This window comes from Plutella xylostella, chromosome 30 (genome assembly GCF_932276165.1).
Source record: "Plutella xylostella chromosome 30, ilPluXylo3.1, whole genome shotgun sequence".
Lineage (NCBI taxonomy): Eukaryota > Metazoa > Arthropoda > Insecta > Lepidoptera > Plutellidae > Plutella > Plutella xylostella.
Genome location: NC_064010.1, coordinates 1,706,118 through 1,731,102, shown reverse-complemented (window position 1 = coordinate 1,731,102; position 24,985 = coordinate 1,706,118). Strand labels below are relative to the sequence as shown.

The 24,985-nt window shown below is 40.6% G+C and overlaps 2 protein-coding genes across 3 annotated transcripts in view; one reads left to right on the top strand and one right to left on the bottom strand.

Moving 5' to 3' along the window:
• Positions 1-24,555, top strand: part of LOC105389100 (sphingolipid delta(4)-desaturase DES1) — a 33,243-nt gene extending 8,688 nt beyond the window's left edge. Inside the window, exons 2-8 of one of the 2 annotated variants that reach the window (XM_048632125.1) lie at positions 11,122-11,298; positions 12,310-12,449; positions 12,880-13,093; positions 13,716-13,781; positions 14,392-14,537; positions 21,983-22,003; positions 22,447-24,555. In XM_048632125.1, coding sequence (XP_048488082.1) covers positions 11,122-11,298; positions 12,310-12,449; positions 12,880-13,093; positions 13,716-13,781; positions 14,392-14,537; positions 21,983-22,003; positions 22,447-22,566 — 884 coding nt within the window. In that variant the 3' untranslated portion in view covers positions 22,567-24,555. Of the gene's footprint in view, positions 1-11,121; positions 11,299-12,309; positions 12,450-12,879; positions 13,094-13,715; positions 13,782-14,391; positions 14,538-21,982; positions 22,394-22,446 lie in introns of those variants that run through there. The other variant, XM_048632124.1, reaches the window with a different exon arrangement.
• On the bottom strand, positions 3,281-4,897 carry LOC105388441. The gene is made up of 2 exons (XM_048632123.1): positions 4,627-4,897; positions 3,281-4,551 (listed from the first exon to the last, which is right to left on the bottom strand). Exons 1-2 carry the CDS (start codon positions 4,699-4,701, stop codon positions 3,499-3,501), a joined length of 1,128 nt encoding a protein of 375 aa, XP_048488080.1. The 5' UTR covers positions 4,702-4,897; the 3' UTR covers positions 3,281-3,498.
• Positions 24,556-24,985: the final 430 nt, after the last annotated feature.

Sequence of the window (24,985 nt, the reverse complement as noted above, 5' to 3'; positions counted from 1 at the left end):
AAAATGATAGCTAACAAAGACCTTATCCGGCTTACGTATACTGCTTTAGTCCAATCTATCTTAACGTATTGCATAGTAGTGTGGGGCGGTGCTGGAGTTAGTTACATGATAGCTGCTGAACGTGCTCAACGTTTCGTTCTGAAGGTGGCATATAGGAAGCCTTTTAGATATCCGACCGAGCATCTGTACCATGACTGTGAAGTGCTCAATGTCAGGCAGCTATACATTTTGTCGACTGTCCTAAGGTACCATAGAAATGCTCTATTTACATTAAATGTTTTGTCAAGAAGGAAAAGACAAAATGTATGGCTGGTGCCTCACACGCGCACAGCTTTTGCTAGGCGTGCACCATTCATCCGAGGACCATTCCTCTATAGTATTGCAGATATAAAACTAAAAATTTTGACTTGCACCAGATACACTTGCAAGAAAAAACTGAAAAAGTGGTTATTAGGACTTAATTATTTTCAAACTGAACGAATTCTTGTTCCTCTAAAGTGAATCTTTCAATTCATTGTCCCCACGCACAGTAATAAACACACCCTCAAACTCAAACTTACATTACATATACTTTACATGCACTAACATATTCAAACTCTTCTCACATACTCACACTCACGCACTCTCTGTAACTCGCACACACATATACACTCACACACACACACTCACACACACACACACACACACACACACACACACACACACACACACACACACACACACACACACACACACACACACACACACACACACACACACACACACACACACACAACCCATACACAAACATCAAATAATAACTATAAATTAAGATGATAAGATACAAAAACTATGTACAACTCTAAGTTACCTACAGTATTGCTTATTTATTTCTTTGATAAGTCTCACTTATACCTTATTTAACTGTTACAATGTATTAAGAACGAAAGAGACTGGCGCCCCCAACACAGGGTATCCTAGTGGGGGAGCTAGGGATCTTAGTTTTACTAACTTGTACTCTTTTCGAATCTAATAAAGAAAATTTATTATTTATTATTTATTATTATGCAGTAACCTCCAACCGGATTGACGATAGTCAGAGGTGTCCGTTTTAGATCCAAAAGCTGGCCAAAGTGTAATATGGTCATCAGATATAATGCAGTGTTTAGAGTTTATTTTGAGTAAGGTAAGATCATGTACTCTTCGACTTGAACAAAGCAGTAAAATAGCTGCAGTGTGACGAGCAACTTCGAAAAGCTTTGATGAGTCAATTGCGCTTTTAGTCATGTGTTGTATCAAGACTTCGACATCCCATATGGGTGGTTTTAATGGTTTTGATTTAGCTAATGAAATAGCCTTTAGGATCTGTTTAACTAATAAGTGTGAGCTTAGTTTATCGCGGTCACTAGGGTTACAGAATGTTGCCACGGCAGATTTATGAACCATTATTGTGCTGAGCGCCAGGTTATCCTTTTGAAAAAGATCAGTTAAGTATCTGGCTAGGTCTGACCCGGTAGGTTCTTCAGCATTTACATGATTTTCTGAAGTCCATGATACCCACTTCTTCCATGCAGATTTATAGGTCTTAAGCGTTGACTCGCGCCAGCTTGCTGAAAGCAGAGTCTTTTGTTCAGGTGTCCAGTTGGTTAAGTGTTTGTTCCAGCCCCACATCTCCACACTTCCAGGATCATTTCTGTCACGTTGGGTGGTGGTAGACCGGTTGTTACGTCTACCAGAACTTGTGGTAGGTTCCTGATCGTGAAAAGTGCAGCTGTTGCTCGGCTCTTCAGGTCTGGTCGCCAGAACGCTCGCTCCCACCGAGGCGCCACTATTAGGTACAGTCCCCTTGCTTTGTTCAGGTGTGACAGAACTTTCGGTATTAGGTGCGGTGGAGGAAACACCCATGCCAGTGAATAATCCCAAGTTACTCCTAGTGCGTCGTAGCATGCAGCTCCCATGTCCTGTCTGTCGAGAGTGCAATAAGTGGGTACTACGTGAGCGCGATGAGATGCGAATAGATCGATTCGTGGCTCTCCCCATTTCTTGAAAATTATGCGAGTTATTTGAGGTAACAGATGCCATTCTGGTCGCAGTTTTAGTCGAGAAAGGTGATCTGCATGGCAATTGTATATACCTGGTATGTGATAAATGCTCATGTGTATTTTGTATTGGTCCAAAATGAGAAAGATCTTCATTGCCAATTCTGTGAGTTTGTATGATTTTGTCCCTCCTTCGTTGCGAAGATAAGAGACAACAGTTTTGTTGTCGGACTGGACTAGGACACTTTTGCACGCCAGGAGCTGAGCGTGGCCTAGCAGGACGTTGAATATCGCAATCATTTCCTTTTGATTGGAGTGTAAATTTTGTTGTGAATTTGTCCACGTTCCAAGGATGCTCTGATCGTCTAGCTTGGCTCCCCATCCCACGTCGCTGGCATCTGTTGTCAAGTAGTGATTTGGTATTGGCTCGTGCAACTGGGAGTAGTTTGTGCAGTTCTTGTGCCACCAGTTCAGTTCTCTCATCGCCTTCACCGTTAGTGATACAGATTTCGTCGGTTCGGACCTCAGAAGAGAATTTAGTTGACGTTGCAGGAAGCGATAGTGGAGTCGGCCTCTTGGGACTGTGAAGCTTGCAAAATTCATGACGCCAATAATCCGTTGCAGCTCTTTTAGTGTGACTTTGCTGGATTTGAGCATGGCTGATGTTTGAGAGAGTACTTTCGATGTTATTCGCTCTGGTAGATACTTCCTGTTTTTCCAGGGATCCCATACTACGCCGAGAAATTCGAGGCATCGCTGTGGTGTTGATATCGACTTCTCTGTGTTTATTGTCCAGCCCAGGTATGTTAGTGTTTCTATTACTATATTTATCTGGTGTTTTAGCGTGGCTGGGTTTTGGTGAACCAATAGGAAGTCGTCCAAATATATTAATATTCGTATTCCTTGGTCTCTCAGTGTTTGGGCCACCCAGTTGGTCAATGTGGCGAAAGTTTTTGGTGCAGAACTTAGCCCGAAGGGTAAGCAAGTCATTTGTAGCAACTGGCCTTTGTAAATGAGGCGAAGAAAGCGTCTGTGACTCACCGAAAAATTTAGATGAAAATATGCCTGGTGGATATCGATTTTGGCCATCCAGTCCTGAGATTGCAGGAAGTCTGGAACTCGTTGGATGTTCACCAATCTGAATTTTCCCACGTCGACAAATTTGTTTAGTGCCTTGAGGTTGAAGATTGGTCGCCACGTGCCGTCTGGTTTTGGACGGAGAAACATAGTGGAAATGAAGCTTGGGGAAAGTGATGCTTTTTCGAGTATTTTCTGCTTCAGCATTTTGTTTATGATATGATCCATCTCTTCTGTGTGTGCGGTTTCCTGAGAATTGATGTTTGGTAAGAACAGGATTGGCCTTTTCTTGAACGGTATTCGATAACCGGTGATCATTTTTAGTATATGGGGTGGGGCCCCCAGGTTGACCCAGTGGTCGTAGAACCGACTGAGTTTCCCTGCACTGAAGTTGCTGGTCGAGTCAATATTTGCGCCGGGTTTGTCCTCTCCTGTCCCGGTGGGACGAGGGAGAGCGCCGGTCTGCCGTGTTCCGGTATGAAACTTCTCGTGTTGGTGGTCTTCTCTTGGTGCCTCTACCACGAAAATTCGAATTCACATTATTTTTAGGGCCAGATCGGAGATCTTTGTAGCCAGACTTACCCGTGTTTTTATTTTGTATTTGTACTGGGTTTTTTTGATCGTTCTGCGGTGCAGGGTAGCGATCTTTTTCATTGCACCAGAATACTTTTTTGACACCACCAGATTTTTCTAGAACAGCGCTGAATTTATCTGCATCAAAGAGATGGCTGCAAGATGGCGGTATTTTCCTTAAAGCGCTTTTGTGGTAAGGGTCTTTTACAGCTGCCAGAATAGCTTCTCTTCTATGTTGCACTAATTCAGATCTGTGACCACATACCAACTGTAATGCATCAGCAGTTGTTTTGCAATAATTTCCATCTGAAAAGATACCTGAAATCTTCGCATGCAAGTCTTTGTACTCTAAGGGTTGGTTTTGGTGAGCATAATTCAAAAGTTCCTGCATATCCTTCTGTAGCGCGTCGCGCTGTTTCAGTAAGGCAAATGTTATGGATGCGAAAGCCTTTTCCATATTAGCTGTATTTTTTGAAACATCTAATCGTCGCACTTCATCATTTGCTTCAAGATTTACAAAACCAGGCGATTGACTGTACAGTTTTTGAATGTCAGCGTAGCGGACATTAACCCACTCAGGATTATCAAATCTTTGTAAATCTTTCAAAAGTTGCAGCATTTCGGGTGATGTTGGTGGAACAGATGGTTCTTTAGTTTTAGTGCTCATTGTAAAATTTAATTCTGCGGGTTCGTTACAATGTTCTGATAGAGATTCGTTTTCGAACAACTCGCCACTAACGTCTAAATCAATATGATCTCGAGATCCAGTGGTATTCGTGCATGCCATTTGATTTTTCAGAAAGCTAACCTCCTTAATCAATTTGTTCAATAACTTACGGCTGCGCTTCTTGCTTCGTTTGCGTTTCTTACTACGCTTGCGATTATCACTGGATGACGAGCTTGACTCCGAGGATGAGCTCGACGTCGAATCCGAGCTGGAAGACTCTCTCCTTCTCTTCCTCCTTGTATCCTTGTCTGGTTCCTGACATTCCACTATGCTCGCTGTACTTGTAGATGGGCCGGGATTATCCATAACTCCTGAAATTGATATCTAACGGCAGTTGATTACCGTTAGAAAATATTTAAAATATTTGCTTCGATATAAACAAATAATAACTTACGAACGGTAACACCGTTTATCCATTAAACATTATTAATACTTATACCTGTCGTTTTTTCTGTTTTCTATTCTAGAAAAGCTTTAAATGTTATTTGTACTATGCGATTAACATAGGGCGAAGATTTGAAAAGAAATAGGTAGTATTTTTGACTAATAAACGAAGTATACTTACAGTTTTTGTCGAGGAAATCACTTTTCGAAAAAACTTACTTTTACCCTCAGGTATAAAACTGAAAACGATAGGTATATTTACTTCTTGGTACTATTGAGACAGTGCTCGTGCATAGGCTGCAGCCACAACCGTCTCGGTTGAAATCCAAACGCCTAATGATTAAAATATTGAGCCTCAAAACTCAACTGCCTTCGGTGGTGGCGGTAACCGGAAATGCTAAAAAACCAGACGGAAGTTGACAGTATTATTTGAGACCGACGACGGATGTCATGATACTGGGCCGAAATGAACGTAAATTGGTACGGAAACGGAAACAAACGCTACTCTCATATATTTAGGCTTTGCATAATGGTAACGTACTGTTTAATACTACACATATCTAATTAAAAATAAGATCGAAAATATTTATCGGTCCGGGTATAACAAACAACTGATTGCTTACTGGACCATAATTAAACCCACATTTATATAATACTAGCTGTTCCCCCGACCTTCGCTTCTCCTTAAACAGTTTTCCCGTGGGAATTCCGGGATAAAAAGTAGCCTATGTTCTTTCCCAGGGTTCTAGACCCTGTATATGTAAACCAAATTTCATTCAAATCCGTTCAGTAGTTTTGGCGTGAAAGAGTAACAGACAGACAGACACAGTTACTTTCGCATTTATAATATTAGTTTGGATTTGATTTCTTGAATGGCATACGGTTGCTGCTTTGGCAGTAGTTATTAAGCCTATATAGTCAGAGGCCTTCGGGCAGCTTGAAAACATCTTACAGTCGGGTTGCACACTTACCCAACAACTCTCTCAGCACAAGCTTGCTTGTGTTGGGGTCCACCAACCCGCACTTGGCCAGCGTGGTGGACTAGGCCTAAACCCTTCCTTCATTGGAAGGAGACCCATGCCCTACCAGTGGGGACGTGATGGGTCGTGATGAATGGCACAGACTAGTGATTCAATCACTGAATTAGATAAGTTTGTGGATTCAAAATTATCTTTAAAAACGTGACTGATAAGGCGTAGGTACTACATCCATTCAGCTTTAGTGAATTTAACCCACACTAAAATAAAAACTGCACCTTTTTTGCCCAAGCCTTAAATTTCACTTTCGGGTCACTTAGTCATCATCATCATCATCAACAGCCAGTAATCGTCGACAGCATCACATAGACCTCTCTTATGGAGCGCCACAATACTTGTCTTTAACATTCCTCGGCCAGCCACTACCGCTACCAACGTTAATTTATGAATAGTATTCTATTTTTTTTACTAAAGAGTACTGAGTATGTCTCCCGCACCTATTACTACTAGTACCTAGTACTCTCGCAGTAATAAAATCGGTAAATATATACATACACAATTGTTAAGAAAAAACTTACTATAGTAAGGTAATAAAATAGAACGCTATAGAAAAATCTAAACTTCATGGATCACAGTCACATCGGAGGCCATTAATTGAACAGTAACAGAAAGGTCGATAAACATACATACAATGGCTAGCAATTGTATATAGCCAATATTAACTATACACACAACACGTGCATTCATAAATATAATACGTAGGTATATTTTATATTGATCATGTGTCGAATGTAGTTTAGTTAAAGCCTCGTATTCACTAGGCGACAAATTGTCGCAGAACCTGTCTAGGCACATGTCGTCTACGTGTCGCCGCGACGTCGCGCTCTGTTCTGCGACGTCGCACGCGACTATACAGCGACATCTACGTGTCGCAGAACAGGTTCCGTGTTTTGGCTCGCGAGACAGAACTTCCTGCGACATCAGTCTAGCGCATAGAGTATATTTTTTTTACTAGGTCTAGCGTAGCGACCGCTGTTGCAGAGTGTGGACGCGTGCGCGACTTCTAGCACGCAGCACTAACTGCCACGACTTCCTCGGGCGACATCTCGGCGGAGACTGCTGGTGTGACAAGCAACATGTATCACGACATGTTACCAAAATGTTCTGAGAACACGCACCGTAGATGTTCTGTAACAGTCTCAGAACTTGTGCCCTAGTGAATTCGAGGCTTAATTTCAGTGAGTCAATGTCATAAAGTTGTTCGGCTTATAGGCAGTCCCAGGGGCTTACAATAACAATTACATTCTTCGTTATTTGCACTAAAACAGAAAAAAATACATTAAAAAAAACAGAACAGAGGGCGGCCTTTTTGCTTATAGATAACCTTTGGATGGAAGAGAGAGTGTAAAAACTGTAGCTTACGAAAAACGTAGGACAATTTGAATGTCTCTCAAGTTGTAATATTAACACTAACGTTAGAATTTTCCTACACAGTCTCGAAACACGCCTCGTTAACACACCTAAATTGTTCGTCTCTTTTAGACCAGTTGCTAAGTTGCTAATTAGAACTAATCAGTGCTTAAATAGCGTCTATTATCGTACGCGGTTGAACGTGGGAAGAAGAAGGTTATGGTATTATAGACGTGTTATTATGATGCCTCACTCATTTTGTGTTCAGCCAAAGAAAGATGTATCACCTGTGCAAAAATATGAACCAATAAAAGACGCAGACGAAACATAGATCATAGGTATAATAATTTAGATTTGATTTTGGATCTATAAACTTTTATATCTAGCTGTATAAAAACTGTAATCGATACATACAACATACAATAAAACAAAATGTACATTGAAACATACTTAGGTATTTCGTAAAGCAAACAACTACGCATTTTTTACTGTACCTAGTTTTTTTGTTATCGCTGTTTAGAAATCATTAACAATGTCGTTCAGCGTTCAGAAGATAATGTTAAATAATAATAATGTTTTCAGGCATCTAGCATTTACGTTGCATCTGACTGAACATTGAACAATGCACCTTTGCAACCTATGCCTAAGGCATAGGTTACAAAGAAAAAAAAAACTTATGCGATCTATTTGACATACTATGACACATTTAAGTTTTTGGTGAAAGGCTGAAAGGTGTAGTATTCAGCACCCACAGGTTGATAGATAACCACCACGGTTACAATTCCTTATTATTATTATTATTTATTTTGGGATTATGCTCCGCTTATTTTAAACCACCTTTATTATTAGTATTATGGCTGCATATAAACATGTTACACCATTTTGTAACAAGCAACATTAGCCGAATAGCTAAAAATATATCGACCTGTCCGCCGGACAACCTTGACAGTGAATTTATTAGCGCCTTATCTCACACGAGACTCACGTGTTTCTATCTGTATCGACTATCGGTATTGGGTTTTTGGGAAATTAAGTAACGTGGAATTAAGTATGGAATATGATCGTGATAATCATTATTATAATCTCTTTTAGTCTTAGACAGCCTTTTGTACCCTAGTTAAGTGTCTATGTAAAATTGTTTATCATTAAGTATTTTTTGGTGTACAAATAAATAGTACTCTATCTATTTATAATTAGAGATTAATAATTGAGAATTGATTGTTATTTTGTATTGAATTGGCCCGGAAACAAGTAAAGGAATTCTAAAAAATATTTCACCATTATAAAGCTGCGTTATCCCTGGGTTATATAGGTTATTTTGATACTGGAATTCCCACGGAAGTCCTTTTTTAGAGGCGATGCAAAGTTTACACGAATAAGCTAGAAGAGAATATGATAATTAATTAATTGTAAAACTAACCCAAAAGTCACAAAATAATTATTTCATAAACACTGCTGACAACAAATGCAAGGCTACATGGAATGTCATTAATAAATCTAAGTCAAGTCATATAAAGGAATATATTTACAAAATTAATAATAATGGACAAATACTTACTGACCCACACGACATATCCCAATCTTTCAATAATTTTTTTATAGATCAAATTTCACAAACTGACATTAATACTAATTTTAAGGAAGCAAATAAATTTAAGACTAGTAATAATAATTCTAACTCCTTTTTTATAAATCCCACAACTCCAGATGAAATTCTCAAAATTATATATTCATTGAAAAATACAAAAAGTACAGGCTATGATGAAATAACTACTGATGTAATAAAGCGGGTTGCTCCTATTATTGCACCAATATTAAGCCACATTATAAATCTCTGTATCGATAAAGGGACATATCCCGATGCACTTAAAACATCTATTATTATACCACTATTTAAGAGAACCGACAGGGAAAATATGAATTATTATAGGCCCATAGCATTGATACCAATTTTGTCTAAAATTTTTGAAAAAGTAGTATATCAACGTTTAAACTGTTACATGGAGAAGTATAAAATTTTCTCTCCAATGCAAATGGGATTTAGGCAAAACAAGTCTATAAATATGGCAATATATGAATTTTTAGCCACAATATTAAATAGCATGGATAAGCGTATTCATGTAACAGCCCTTTACATGGATCTAACAAAAGCTTTTGACTACGTGAACCATGACATACTACTAAATAAATTGGAAAAATATGGAATCAGAGGCACGGCAAAAAATCTTATTAAATCATACCTGACTAATAGAAAGCAAAAAACACGAATTGACAGAATATGCCTAAAATCAAAAACTGACATAGCTTACTTCTCAAATGATAAGGAAAACCGATTTGGCGTTCCGCAGGGAAGTGTATTGGGGCCGTTACTATTTCTTATCTATATAAATGACCTACCTCAAGTCACAGATCACCCCATGGTTCTATTCGCTGATGACAGCACAGTGTTATTTAAAGATAACACAGATTCAAATTTTGAAACAGAAATAAATACAACACTGAAGAACATAATAAATTGGCTTAGTAACAATAATCTTTTAATAAATCTGGATAAAACTAAAATAATGACATTTGAACAACAATCTAATAATAATTCTATTGACATAAAATACAATGACCATAAAATTGATGAAACTGACGTGACTAAATTTCTAGGACTTTACATTGACAAAAAAATTACATGGCAAGCTCAGCTCGATCACATATGTACTAAACTAAGCAAATTCTCATATGCACTTTACAATTTGTCCAAAGTAGTTAGTGAAAATGTAGTAATTACTGCCTATAAAGGTTACGTGGATTCCATACTACGTTATGGAATTATATTTTGGGGTAATGCAACAAACAAGGAAACAGTTTTTAAAGCCCAAAAAAGATGTATTCGTGCAATTGCGAAAGTTTGCAGCAGAGATACTTGCAAACCATTGTTTAAAAAATTTAAAATATTAACATTGCCCTCTATATATATTTTCGAAATGGCTGTATTTGTCAAATTAAACTTTAATATTTTCGGGCACTTTAGAAGCTTACGTTACGGTAATAAGATAAGCACTCCTAAACACAATACCGCACTTTTTAGTAAAAATGTTTTTGGGATGGCACCCTCTATTTTCAATAAACTACCAAAGGACATTAGAAACGCACAGGACATCCAAATGTTTAAAACCAAACTTAAAAACTATTTATTAGACAAGACTTATTACAGCGTCAATGAATTCCTATCCGATACACAGTAAGTCCCAATTAATACGAGTATAACTAAATGTAGGTACTTATACAACATGCATGTGTTATCTTTAGTTTTTGCATGTTTAATGTACTTAATTTGAAATATTTGTACGCCATGTTGGCTGAGCACGGAGAAATTATATAATATACTGTAATCCATCTTAACCTAACCTGTGACTCACAAATAAATTATTTTGATTTTGATTTTTTTTGATTTTGAATAGTTTGATAATAGCATTAAATAACATAAAACAGCTGTATGATCACTCATGCACACTCAAGTCGAGTAGTGGCAGTATAATGTGTCATCGTTTCACCGTGCTGGTAGTCACGTAGCTCCGAAACGGATAGACCGTTTTGAATGCTGAGGCTTTTTAAAGTTTCACTCCTAACAGATATGGCTATATAACTATAAAACCGATACGATAAAAGGAATATTGCGTGAATGAACGTATAGGACCCACAAAGATCTACTCCAGTAATAAAGCATTTACATTCAAAACTGTCGAAACAAAAACAGTTGCAGTTTTTTACGACGTTCGCTTCGTGTCATGCTTATGTGTTAGAGCCCTTACTCCATGTTTACACTGAAATCAACCCCTTTATCTTCCACACAACCACCCAGAAACAATCTTTCTCAAATTTCTAACCGCATTTTTCTCCAAATTTTGCCTTAATCTAGGAAATCTAGCTCCATATTTTGACCCTGACTTCTCCCTCTTTCCAGAAAAGTACCCCGAGATAAAGCAGCTCTTCGGCTACGACCCTCTCTTCAAGTGGGTGGTGACGGCGATGGTGGTAACCCAGCTGGCGTCCTTCCCGCTGGTGGCGCGGCTCAGCTGGGGGCCGTTGCTGATCGCCGCCTACTGCTTCGGAGGAGTTATAAATCATTCGCTCATGCTGGGTGAGTTGGCTTTTAGGCTCTTATTTATTTTAAGAGCGTTTTCTATAGCGTATAGAGGATAAATATCAATCGTCTTGTGTTCCCGGATATCGAGAGACATAGTAGGATGTTGCCCGATGTCGTTCCTCCATCCATATTGCTGGGTACAAGCGTCCCAAGGTACGTTACGTTACCTACAATTATTAGAATTTCTTTCAGGTGTTCAAATACATATATATGGGTTATAAAAGATAATTATTAACGGAAATAATAAAACAGAACTTATGTTTATCTTTCACTTTGATAAGTTTACCATTACTCAGAAAAAGATAAGCATCGATACCTCGACTTAAGAGAAATTGACATTATCGCTAATGTTCTTTGCAGGTGTTCCTAAAGTGGTATAGTTAGCCAAAAGGGGCTCAGTTCATCAATCTCAATAACTTTTGTTATACCTACCATTTTAGTAAATTCGTGAAATTTTAGTTTAATAAGCACAGTTGTACAAAATCTTTTCATGAGTCACAGTCACACTTTCGCTTCACTTCGTATATTTTAATTGTAGAATACCTAACCAGTCCAAGAGTAAAATTCCAAGATTGAAATGAAAATCATAAAGTTACTTTGCACATCGAATTATTTCTACAGGCGGTTGCAAAAAGGGTATATAATGTTCAGAATAACCACCAGACCCTTTCCACTTTGAAAATACCATATATTTTACAGACTTTTCTAATAACATGAATCTTTTACTCAACGAAGCTCAAATTCTATTCACCTTTCTTCTCCTAGAAATGTATATGAATTCTTTTATTCCAAATGGGGAGTAGTTTTAGCTGCATGTCGTTAAGAATGTTTTTATTTTACAACTCTTTTAGCCGACTCCTATAAAAGGAGACGGTTCTCAATTACAACATACTTACAGACCATTATTGATGTATGTCCACCGATATCTTCGCCAGTTATGAACCGATTTTGATGTATTGTGTTTGGGGGTGGACCCTTTTTAATTACTTCTTTCTTTAATTCCAGCGATCCACGAGATATCTCACAATCTCGCGTTCGGCCACAGCCGGCCGCTGCACAACCGACTGTTTGGGTTCTTCGCAAATTTACCTATAGGGATACCCATCTCTATCAGCTTCAGGAAATACCATCTCGAGCATCATAGGGTGAGTGGAATAATCACAGATTCGCACAGCCCTTAATAATCCAGTTTCAATAATTTAATGATAAATTAAAAAAAATACACGTCATTATAATAACTGCAGATCATAGGCCACTTCCAATTTTGGGGGTTTATTGCTATTATCTCCACGCGTGGTAGGCGGGTTAGAGATGTCACAAAACACTAACATTTAACGCCCAAGGCACAGAGAGAATATAACAAACATACAAATATGTGCCTTTTTAAACACTCACACATTCTATTTAGCCGTGTCGAACCTCTTTAATTAAATTAAACTTTGGGAGTTTCTGCAAACAAAACTTTATTCTCTTTATAACAGCAAACTTGTTAGCCAACATAGTTGTCAAGACTAATAATCCAAGTTTACATGTACAATTAAATCATTAATAATCGCTCCTTTTCCCCACCAACAGTATCAAGGCGACGAAGTCCTAGACACGGACCTCCCAACCCTCATAGAAGCTAAACTCTTCAACACCACAGCAGGGAAGTGTCTCTGGCTCCTTCTCCAACCGTTCTTCTACTCATTCCGTCCGTTGATAGTGCGTCCGAAGCCCCCGACTCCGATGGAGCTGGTCAACTTGGTGATTCAGCTGTTTTTCGACGCGCTGATCGTGAAGTTTTTCGGTGAGTGTAATGTTTGGCGGTGTGGATTTTGGAATGGTGTGTGGAAATGGTGTGGATTTGGAAATGGTATGAATTTGGAAATGGTATGAATTTGGAAATGGTATGAATTTGGAAATTGTAGGAATTTGGAAATGGTATGAATTTGGAAATGCTATGAATATGAATTTGGAATTGGTATGTGGGAGTGGTGTGAATTTACAAATTACATGAATTCGAAAATGGTATGAAACTGGAAATGGCAGGAATTTGGAACGATGGGTTCAGGGGGTAAATTTTATGATTTGTCTAGATTCAATGTCGGTTTAGATCTACTGATTGCTGACTTCTTCTTAGCGTGTCACTGATAAATACTAGACCTGAAGGGCTAGTACGGGGCGCATTTAAGACGTGATAAGAGTTTTGCATCGCGCTCACTCACATCGCGCAGCCTCAAGAGCGAGCGCGATGGATAACTCTTGTCCGTCTTAATAGCGCCCTGTGCTACAGAGCCTGGACTAGGTTTTATCACCGTGGTAAGAGGATTAGCTAGAAGAAAAAAGAGAATTCATACCTTCATTGATTGCGTTATGCTTTCAACTGTTAAATATTGGCTTTTATTGAATGTATTCGTTATTGTTTTCAGGCTGGAAGGTGCTGGGCTACATGATCTACGGGTCACTGATGGCGATGGGCCTGCATCCGGTTGCAGGTAAATTATGCACTCTTGACAAGTATGCATGGTGTAGCTTAAGTAGTTTTCCACTCCTGTAGATACATTATGGAAATTTCCATTGTAAAACAATCATTTCCTCATTACAAAAAGGAAACTGAAAGCTAGTACAGCTCCAAACAAGTACATATTTCTGAACTTAGCAGCGATTACACTTTTGTGACTTGTCAAGCTAACAAACCACTTATTAATATTCTTTCAAAGATTGACAGTTGTTTAGTTTGACAAGGCACTTTATTACTTTATTTAATTTATTTATAATAAAATACATTTATTGATTAGCTATATAACAGTGCCATTAAAGCAGATAGGTTTGTACTAAACTAACTTTTGAAAATGTAGACACTTGAATCGATCTGTATCGTAAGTAAATTACTTTCTTATTAACATTGGACCGTTAAACACGCACAAATGTGTAATACCTGCCAACTTCAGAACTATCTATTTGCTTAGCCAAAACCTTCGACAATTCTCTTTATTTCTTTCTCAATTTAAATAAATCTTATCCATATTTAATGTTAGCTGTACTAGTATTATTATTATGTGTTATCTCTACCAAAAATTACCAAACTTTTCCCTCCCCTCCCAGGCCACTTCGTCTCCGAACACTACATGTTCCGCAAAGGCTTCGAAACCTACTCGTACTACGGCCCCCTGAACTGGATCACGTTCAACGTGGGCTACCACAACGAGCACCACGACTTCCCCGCCGTGCCTGGCAGGAGGCTGCCTGAGGTTAGTATAGGGCGGGATTCGAACCCGCGGCCGCTTACTTCGGAAGCAGGTTGACCCGCTTCTTGATACGGAAGCTGGTTTACTGCCGGCCTAAGCTATGGTGTCGGTAAATAGTCATTATCTTCATCAGTAACATAATTATCATCATCAGCATCAGTATCATCTTCTTCATTAGCCAAGAACAGCTACTTTGCAGCGCGTTGGTGTTACAAGGTTTTCCGTGAGTGCGCTGTTCGGCGGTGTAAATTTGCAAGTTAGTGGGTTAATATTATTATGTAGCATGATATTCGTCTCTTGCTACTCTGTGCTAGTACTAAGGACCCCTCAACTGGATCACGTTCAACGTGGGCTACCACAACGAGCACCACGACTTCCCCGCCGTGCCTGGCCGCAGGCTGCCTGAGGTTAGTACAGTTATAGGCAACGTCGCCCTGTGCGGCATTGGACCGCGACACTAGATTGGGAATCTGGTTCTAAGCTATAGTGCCTGCCGGTAAATAGTCATTATCATCATCAGTAACATTGTTATCATCATCATCAGCATCGAGGTCAGTATCATCATCATTGTCATCATTTCAGATTCCATGAAAGGAGCCTCTCTAAGGAGGCATATCAACTGCTATTGTATAACCACTGATACATTAGCAATCCACAAGCAGCGTCGCTTGCCTGTCAAACATCTGTCAGATGTGGTCAGATGCATACAAGTTATGTCAGATTTGGCAAATTATGGTATTTGGTATGTAAAGTTGTATAGCGCTAGCTTCGGAAGCCGGTTCACTACCGCCTAAGATATGATACCGTCAAATTGTCATTATCATCTTCAGTACTTAACATAATATTTTACTTCATTAGCCAAGAACGTACAGTCAGCTGCATAAGTAGCTGTACACTTTTACGTACGGTCAAGTGCAGAGAAACCTGACCCCCCTCTCATAGTAACAATGCTTCTGAGGGGAGTCAGGTTTCTCTGCACCTTGTCAATCTGAAACCGCCAATCCAGTCATTGAAACATTGACGGTTCGTCACTTTGACAAGGTACAGAAGTGTATAGCTACTTATGTAGCTGACCGTACATAGATGGGAAATATCGTCAGTTTTCTGCTACATACAGCTATTTTGCGCGTTGTTTTTCGGTGAGTGCGCTGTTTGGCGATATAAATTTGGAAGTTACGGAGTTAATAGGGAGAAAAAGTCCTTAGGTGACCTTACCCAATTCCCCAGGATTCTTATACAAAGTGTTGCAAAAGTGTGTAGGTATCTTCCCGATTTTATTACCTACATTTATACATTCACTGTATTTTCAGTTGAACTGAATTGTATTTTCATGCATTGTTTAGTTACATATTGTATTTCAGTTATTCTTATCTATTTACATTGTATCGTATAATATACCTACACTTATACCTACATTGTATAACGTATAATATTTACAGTATATATCTTACACACTAGTTAATATTTATATTAGTTTAATTAAGTATAGTTGTTATTATTAAATACAATACTATTTACACTAACAATACCTACTAACATTAATACTAAGTTCACATACATCACACACAATCATACAACACCAAACGTATCGTGCCCGACGGATAAATTGTCGTGATACATCGAGAACGCACAAAATATTTTATCCGTAGGTTATTTGTTGGTCAAGTCGAAAGGCCGCCGATACCGGTCCGGAGGCAGGTTCCCTGCCCCGCGCGCCCGCGCAACCTCGCGCGCCCTCCGCGGCCCGTGCGCCGCCAGTCGAAATCTCAACTCCGACGCGAAGCCTGTGCCGCTTTATGCTAGCCCGCTACTGCTTACGATTACGCGATCTTTCCGCTGTATACCTAGCTTGCTTAATTACTAGCTTACGCTTTATACCTAAGTGCTATCGGATAATATCTCTGCTGTGTTATTGGCTTGTGCATTCTCCTTCTAAATTCTATAGACTTCGTGTGTGCTTGTTCAATATACAAACCTGGACTGAACTGTAAGTGTTTGCATTTAATACCTACTCCTGCTAACACTACGCACTCACCACCGCCTATAACTGGTGACCCCGAGGAAAACACACTAAGCACAATGTCCAATGATGACGCAGAATCCGGCGGCGTTCGAGAAGGCGGTTCGAAAAATCGCGTTTCCACTGACGCACGTCACGATATTTTTCGAGTCGGCGTAAAATCGCCACAGTTTTCGCCGGAGAAGCCTGCAATATGGTTTGCGCTTATGGAGGCTCAATTTAACTTGTCGAGGATCACCAGCGATGAGACCAAATTTTACCACATCCTCAGCAACCTTGAACCTCAGTACGCAGATCTCGTGGAGGAGCTCGTCTTGAACCCACCGGCTACTGATAAGTATGAGAAGCTGAAGACTGAGCTCATACGTACCTTGTCTCAGTCCAAGGCCAAGAAGCTGCAGAGACTTCTGGATAGAGAGGAGATCGGTGACAGAAAGCCATCACATTTTCTACGGCACCTTCGCAACTTAGCTGGACCCGGCTTACCCGAAGAGTTCCTGTCTGGCATCTGGACGAGCCGACTGCCGAGTAGCATCCAGACCATTCTCGCTTCTCAACCCACCGCTTCGCTCGAGACGCTTGCTGACCTGGCGGACAGGATCCATGAAGTGGTTCCACCGTCACCGCAAGTAGCTTCGACTTCCCACCACACTGCACCTGGCAGCTCCATGGACCAAATGGCTAAGCAAATAGCCGAACTTACCCAGCAAGTAAGAGCACTCAGCATGCAATCGCACAGATCGCGTTCCAGATCAAGGAACAATCATGCACAGACTCGTCATTCTGCTCGGTCAAGGGAGAGGTCACAATCCAGCTACAGGAAGCATCCCCTTTGCTGGTACCACGGCAAGTTCGGCAGCAGGGCGAAGACCTGCATCCGCCCATGCGACTACAAGGCGGAAAACTCCCTGGGCAATCAGTGATGGCGACGAACGATTGTCCCAGCTCCACCGGTCGCCTGTTCGTTACAGATCGCAGATCGAAAGCACAATTTCTTGTGGACACCGGAAGCGACCTATGCGTTTTCCCTCGATCTGCCCTGCGTGAACGGCGTGCGAAGACCAACTACCAGTTGTGCGCAGCTAACGGTACCACCATCGATACCTATGGGTTTGCTCAACTGAACCTGAACCTAGGACTGCGTAGAGACTATCCGTGGCGTTTTATAGTGGCTGATGTGACTAAACCCATTATTGGTGTAGACTTTCTGTCATTCTATAATTTAATTGTAGATTGTCGCAATCAGCGCCTTATTGATAATACCACTTCTCTGTCAACTGTTGGTTCTGTAGACTTAACATGTAATAGTATAACTTCAGTTAAGGTCTTGACTGGTGACACGCGTTTTCACAAACTTCTAGCTGAATTCCCTGAAATTACTCGACCATCTGGCACGACACGTACGACTCTACACAACACGGTACACCACATTCGTACTACACCTGGTCCCCCTGTTTCCTCATCCCCTCGCAGGTTAGCTCCAGACAAGCTGAAAATCGCCAAGCAGGAGTTCGAGGAGATGTTGGCCAGCGGTACTGCCCGGCCATCTGAGAGTTCTTGGTCGTCACCTCTACATCTGGCGCCTAAGAAGGACAATGGTTGGAGGCCATGCGGTGATTACCGAGCTCTCAACGCTCGAACTATACCCGACAAATATCCGGTAAGGCATATTCACGATTTTTCCCACAGCATATCTGGTTGTAGAGTCTTCTCTACCATTGATTTGGTCAAGGCCTATAACCAGATCCCTGTCAGCGTGGACGATATTCCGAAGACCGCCATAACCACCCCGTTCGGAATGTTCGAATTTCCTTTCATGACGTTCGGTCTAAGGAATGCCGGCCAAACCTTCCAACGTTTCGTTGATGAGATGACTCGCGGACTCTACTTCTGCTACTGTTATCTCGATGATTTTCTGGTGTTTTCTAGAGACGAGGTAGAGCACGAGAGTCATCTCCGACAACTCTTCACGAGAATGAAGGAATACGGCATCCTTGTCAACACGTCCAAATGTGTTTTTGGTAAGTCTGAGGTTACCTTTCTTGGCTACCAAATCTCCACAGCAGGAACGAAGCCGTTGGATACCAAGGTAGAGGCCATCAAAAACTTCCCCGTGCCCACCACAGTTCGAGAGCTCCGGAGATTTTTGGGCATGATCAATTTTTACCGCAGATTTATGCCCCAAGCTGCTGCAACACAAGCTCCTCTGAATGCCTTGCTCACTGGCTCAGTTAAAGCTTCCCACCCTGTTAACTTGACAGGAGATTCGCTGCAAGCATTCGAGGACTGCAAGTCCAACCTTTGCAGTGCAACATTGCTAGCTCACCCAGATTGTCAGGCCAAACTCGCATTGATCACCGATGCATCTGACGTTGCGATGGGTGCTGTATTACAGCAATTCCAGGACGACACATGGCAGCCGTTAGCTTTCTTCTCACGGAAATTTAGTTCTTCGCAGCAAAAGTACTCACCGTATGATCGTGAGCTTTTAGCTATATACGAAGGCATTAAATATTTCCGGCACATGCTCGAGGCCCGCCATTTCACCGTGTTTACTGACCACAAGCCGATTTGTTACGCATTCCGTGAGAGGAAAACTAACTGTTCGCCCCGTCAGTACCGTCACCTAGACTACATCTCTCAATTCACAACAGACATTCAGTATATTGCCGGCAAGGACAATGTTGTGGCCGACACACTGTCTCGTGTTAGTGAATTGCAGGCTACCACCGTCGATGATGAAGCTATAGCGCAAGCTCAAGCTTCTGACCAAGAACTAGCTCTCTTCCTAGACGATGCATCATCATCACTTCGTCTACGGAAAATGAACGTACCTGGCAGTCGTTTGGAGTTGTACTGCGATGTCAGTACTCCGACGCCACGACCGTTCATACCCGAGCCTTTGCGTAAGCAAATCTTCGACAGTCTTCATTCTCTTAGCCATCCTGGTGCAAACGCTAGTGTTAAGTTAGTGGCACAACGCTATGTTTGGCCAGGCATGCGCAAAGACTGTCGAGATTGGTCACAAGCTTGTCAATCTTGTCAGCACGCTAAAGTCAATCGACACGTGTATTCCCCATTAGGTACGTACAACTTACCTGCTGCGCGTTTCAAGTTCGTGCATATCGACCTGATTGGACCTTTACCAATGTCAAGTGGTTTCCGATATTGCTTGACAGCTGTTGACCGGTTCACACGTTGGCCAGAGGTCATTCCTATTGAGGATATGACTGCAGAAACGGTGGCCAAGGCGTTAGTATCTGGCTGGATAGCTCGATTTGGTTGTCCGACAGATATAGTTACCGACCGCGGCCGGCAATTTGAATCGTCCCTCTTCCACCATTTGTCCATTCTAGCTGGTTTCAAACATCGGAGGACGACTGCCTATCACCCGGCGTGCAACGGTCTAGTGGAAAGATTCCACCGACAACTCAAAGCCGCCATAATGTGTCACAGCAACTCTACCTGGTCCGAATCTCTTCCACTAGTCTTACTAGGTATAAGGAGTGCTTTTAAAGAAGATCTGCAAGCCTCCTCCGCCGAACTTCTTTACGGCGAGCCATTAAGACTCCCAGGTCAGTTCTTTGGTCATAGCGTAGACAGCAGTACTGATATGACAGATTTATTAGCCCGCCTACGCTCTTTTGCCGAGAAGCTACAACCTGTACCAACTTCACGTCACGGTCATGGTAAGATTTTTGTGTACAAGGATCTCGCCACTTCGACTCATGTTTTCCTGAGAGACGATGCATTGCGAGGCTCACTGCAACCTGCATATACCGGACCCCATGAAGTTGTCGAAAGAGGAGACAAGGTTTACAAATTACTCGTCAAGGGCAAAAATGTCACAGTATCAGTAGACCGCCTCAAGCCGGCCTACATACTCACTGACAAAACTAACTTGCCTACTACTATTGACCCACCACCAGAGAAAATAGTAAATCCTGTTCGGACAACTCGCTCTGGTCGTCACGTCCGTTTTCCAGATTTTTATCGTCCGTAGTGACGGCCTCTGGAGGGGAGTGATGTAGGTATCTTCCCGATTTTATTACCTACATTTATACATTCACTGTATTTTCAGTTGAACTGAATTGTATTTTCATGCATTGTTTAGTTACATATTGTATTTCAGTTATTCTTATCTATTTACATTGTATCGTATAATATACCTACACTTATACCTACATTGTATAACGTATAATATTTACAGTATATATCTTACACACTAGTTAATATTTATATTAGTTTAATTAAGTATAGTTGTTATTATTAAATACAATACTATTTACACTAACAATACCTACTAACATTAATACTAAGTTCACATACATCACACACAATCATACAACACCAAACGTATCGTGCCCGACGGATAAATTGTCGTGATACATCGAGAACGCACAAAATATTTTATCCGTAGGTTATTTGTTGGTCAAGTCGAGCGGCCGCCGATACCGGTCCGGAGGCAGGTTCCCTGCCCCGCGCGCCCGCGCAACCTCGCGCGCCCTCCGCGGCCCGTGCGCCGCCAGTCGAAATCTCAACTCCGACGCGAAGCCTGTGCCGCTTTATGCTAGCCCGCTACTGCTTACGATTACGCGATCTTTCCGCTGTATACCTAGCTTGCTTAATTACTAGCTTACGCTTTATACCTAAGTGCTATCGGATAATATCTCTGCTGTGTTATTGGCTTGTGCATTCTCCTTCTAAATTCTATAGACTTCGTGTGTGCTTGTTCAATATACAAACCTGGACTGAACTGTAAGTGTTTGCATTTAATACCTACTCCTGCTAACACTACGCACTCACCCCGCCTATAAGTGTATTGTTAGCAGAGAGTGACTAAGGCGGTCATTCTAATCGCTTCTGGAAATTCGTGTAGATAAAATCATTTTTTTTTCACGAATTTCCAAATGAATTATGTTGTAAAATTCACGAAGTCGATAAACCGTAGTCTAGTATTCATCATAGACAAGCTGATGATGAATGAGCTAGTCAGTACGATAATTTAGTTTCACCGTAAATGACTATCTATTTAACACTGTTATCACCTCGTCATACACATGTCCAATGTCCAGTCATTCATCCTCTTTTCTGAAACTTATTATTTTCCTGTAAGTCACACTGAAATCATAGTTATTCATGAGATACAGTTTGTGAATTACCATATCTTAAATGAGTGTAATATGATGACTCCTAAAAGATATTTGTGTTTGCCTTATCTGGTGGTCGCTCATCTATTTAATATGTATCTGTCTAAGTATTTGTGTAGATATATCAGCTGTCCGACACCCATATCACAGGCTCTGCCTAGTTTAGGCCGGCGGGCCGTGTGTGAGATTTCCCCACATTTTTTTCACGTAGCCATATTAGTGTCCCACTGCTGGCTGAGATGTCCCCACATATTTATTTATTTCCACTCTCTCCGCAGGTAAAACGCATAGCCTCCGAGTTCTACGACAACCTGCCGCAGCACCACAGCTGGACCAGCGTGCTGTACGACTTCGCCACGGACCCCGAGGTGGGGCCCTACGCGCGCGTCAAGAGGAAGCATAGAGGGCTGGAGAGCTAAGTTGTTGGGTGTACACTATGTGGAAGAGGGAGAGAAAATAGTGTGAATTTCAAGTGGACACTGAGATATACAAAAACATACATAAATACACATACACAGTCGAGTTTCAAGCAAAACACATACATACAGACGAATTGAGAACGTCCTCCTTTTTTCGAAGTCGGTTAAAAATAAGGTACATTGAAATCTATTGCTCGCTTGCTTTGACAGCTTACTGCCAGTTTCAATAACTCTATCTACCGATGACTGGTAGTTACAGGCAAATAGTAACAAAGTATGACAGCAATATGTTTAGTGCGAGCCACTCTCAGCCAGCCTCAGAGTTCTACGACAACCTGCCCCAGCACCACAGCTGGACGAGCGTGCTGTACGACTTCGCCACGGACCCCGAGGTGGGGCCCTACGCGCGCGTCAAGAGGAAGCATAGAGGGCTGGAGAGCTAAGTTGTTAGGTATACAATTACAAAGTCGATCCTGATGGCACAACATTTGATTTTAGCCAATGGAAACTGAGATGTACACATATAGAGTCGAATTTCTAACAAAAAACATACACATACAAACGAATTGAGAACCTCCTACCTTTTTTCGAAGTCGGTTTAAAAGCACTAAAAGCAAGGCTGGTTTAATCTATTGCTGTAATGCTTTGTCACTATGCTGTCAAAGAAGCGAGCAATAGATTTAAATGCGTTTAAATGTTTCGTGCAAGCCACAGAGTTATATGACACCGTTTGGGGTCGGATGGCCGTGTGTGAGATGTCCCCACATATTATTACGACAACTTGCCCCAGCACCACAGCTGGACCAGTGTGCTGTACGACTTCGCCACCGACCCCGAGGTGGGGCCCTACGCGCGCGTCAAGAGGAAGCATAGAGGGCTGGAGAGCTAAGTTGTTAGGTATACAACCATTTCGATTCTGAAGGCATTTAATTTTAGCGATGTCAAACTATAAATTTTGCAAGATACCAGAGTCGAATTTCAAACAAAACACATACATACAGACGAATTTAGAACCCCCCCCTTTTTTCGAAGTCCCCACATATTATTATTATTACGACAACCTGCCCCAGCACCACAGCTGGACCAGTGTTCTCTACGATTTCGCCACGGACCCCGAGGTGGGGCCCTACGCGCGCGTCAAGAGGAAGCACAGAGGGCTGGAGAGCTAAGTTGTTAGGTGTTCACTGTGGGAAAAAGAGGGGGAGAAAATGGTGTGAATTTGTGAGGATTTAGGAAGGTAGATTTGCAACGGGTAAAAAATGGGACATAACAGGGCTGGAGAGCTAAGTTGTTAGGTCTACGATGATATCGATCCTGAATGATGTCAAACTGTTAATTTTGCAAGTGGAAACTGAGATTTACCAAAACATACATAGAGACAAATTAAAAAAAAACATACATATATACGGACGAATTGAGAACCTCCTCCTTTTTCGAAGTCGGTTAAAAAAAAGGTAGAATTTGTGGCTTGCACGACACATTTAAATCTATTGCTCGCTTGCTTTGACAGCATGACAGCAATAGATTTAAATGTTTCGTGCAAGCCACCCTCAGCCAGCCGCAGTTCTATGGCATCGTTTGGAAACATGTGAGGGGGGAGAAAGGTGTAAGTGTAGGAGGGGAATGTTTATTTTGCAATGGGGGAAAGATGGAAGATTATTTTTGTCTTTAAATAGAGTTAATGGCCAATCTTTTACCCGTTGCAAAGTTTGGGATGTTGGACTTTACCACATATAATTTTGAGACTCAGAGATCGATTGAGACTTATGCCAATATGTCCCATTTAAAATATAACTTTTGTATTCAAACATACTTTACATTCAAATACAGTTTAGTACATGAAACATCTATGTGTCTATAAGAAGTTATAATTACTGTATCAGAGTTAATAGAATAGGATATTTTGTTATAATCAAATAAACATATACTATACCCTCCAAAGAAATATTTGCTGTGTTAAAAAGAAGATGTATAAAAATATAAAACTATTCAAACTCTATGTTTGCTTCTGAACTAGACTTCTTCATTTGTTTTCTTAATTTTTTTTTACTGTACTGTTTTCAGTGAAAAATGGCTAAGACCATTATGCCAACAGTACGGTATAAAAAAGTACCTATACAGGGTGTTGCAAAAAGGGTATTATACTAATTCCTAATGACCCCCTGAGTCACTACCTTTCGGCTTGGTATACTCTTTTAGCAACAGCCTGTATTTGTATATAAAAAGCATACTTAAATATATTTCTGGAAACTTGCAACATCTTAGTATTCGCCTTTTCGACTATGTATTTATGGCTTTTAAAATGGCCACCTGCCTTATTGTTAAAATCGTGTGTAGGGATTTTGAATCAGTATTCCAAGATTTGCATTTCAAGTAGAATAATTATTTAGACATCACTTGAAGACTACAGGGGAAAACAAAAAATGATAGTTGTATCAAAAAAATTACCTAATAATAAAACAATAACCTTAGTAAAATTTGAGATTCGTCTATGTCATGATTTATGTCCAGTTATTCAATTGGTTTTACTTGGCAAGAAGTGAGCACCCGTGATCGTTTTTTAATAATACTTTTGATATAAACAATATATTTATATCAAAAATGGTATAGTAAGTAGAAGAAGAAACATTGCTCAAAAAGAGCCCCTGAGTCACCTTCTTTTGGCTTAGTATACCACTTTTGCAACACCTGTATATTGTATCCATAATATCTAAGTCGCATCTACTCATTAATTTAGATTTTCATAATTATTTTAAGAGATTCTGTTACATAGAAAAAATCTAATTGAATTTATTGTTGTTAAGTAATAATAACAAAAACAAGTATTTTTTTAAAGTGTACATTCATTAAAATCTCACTAAC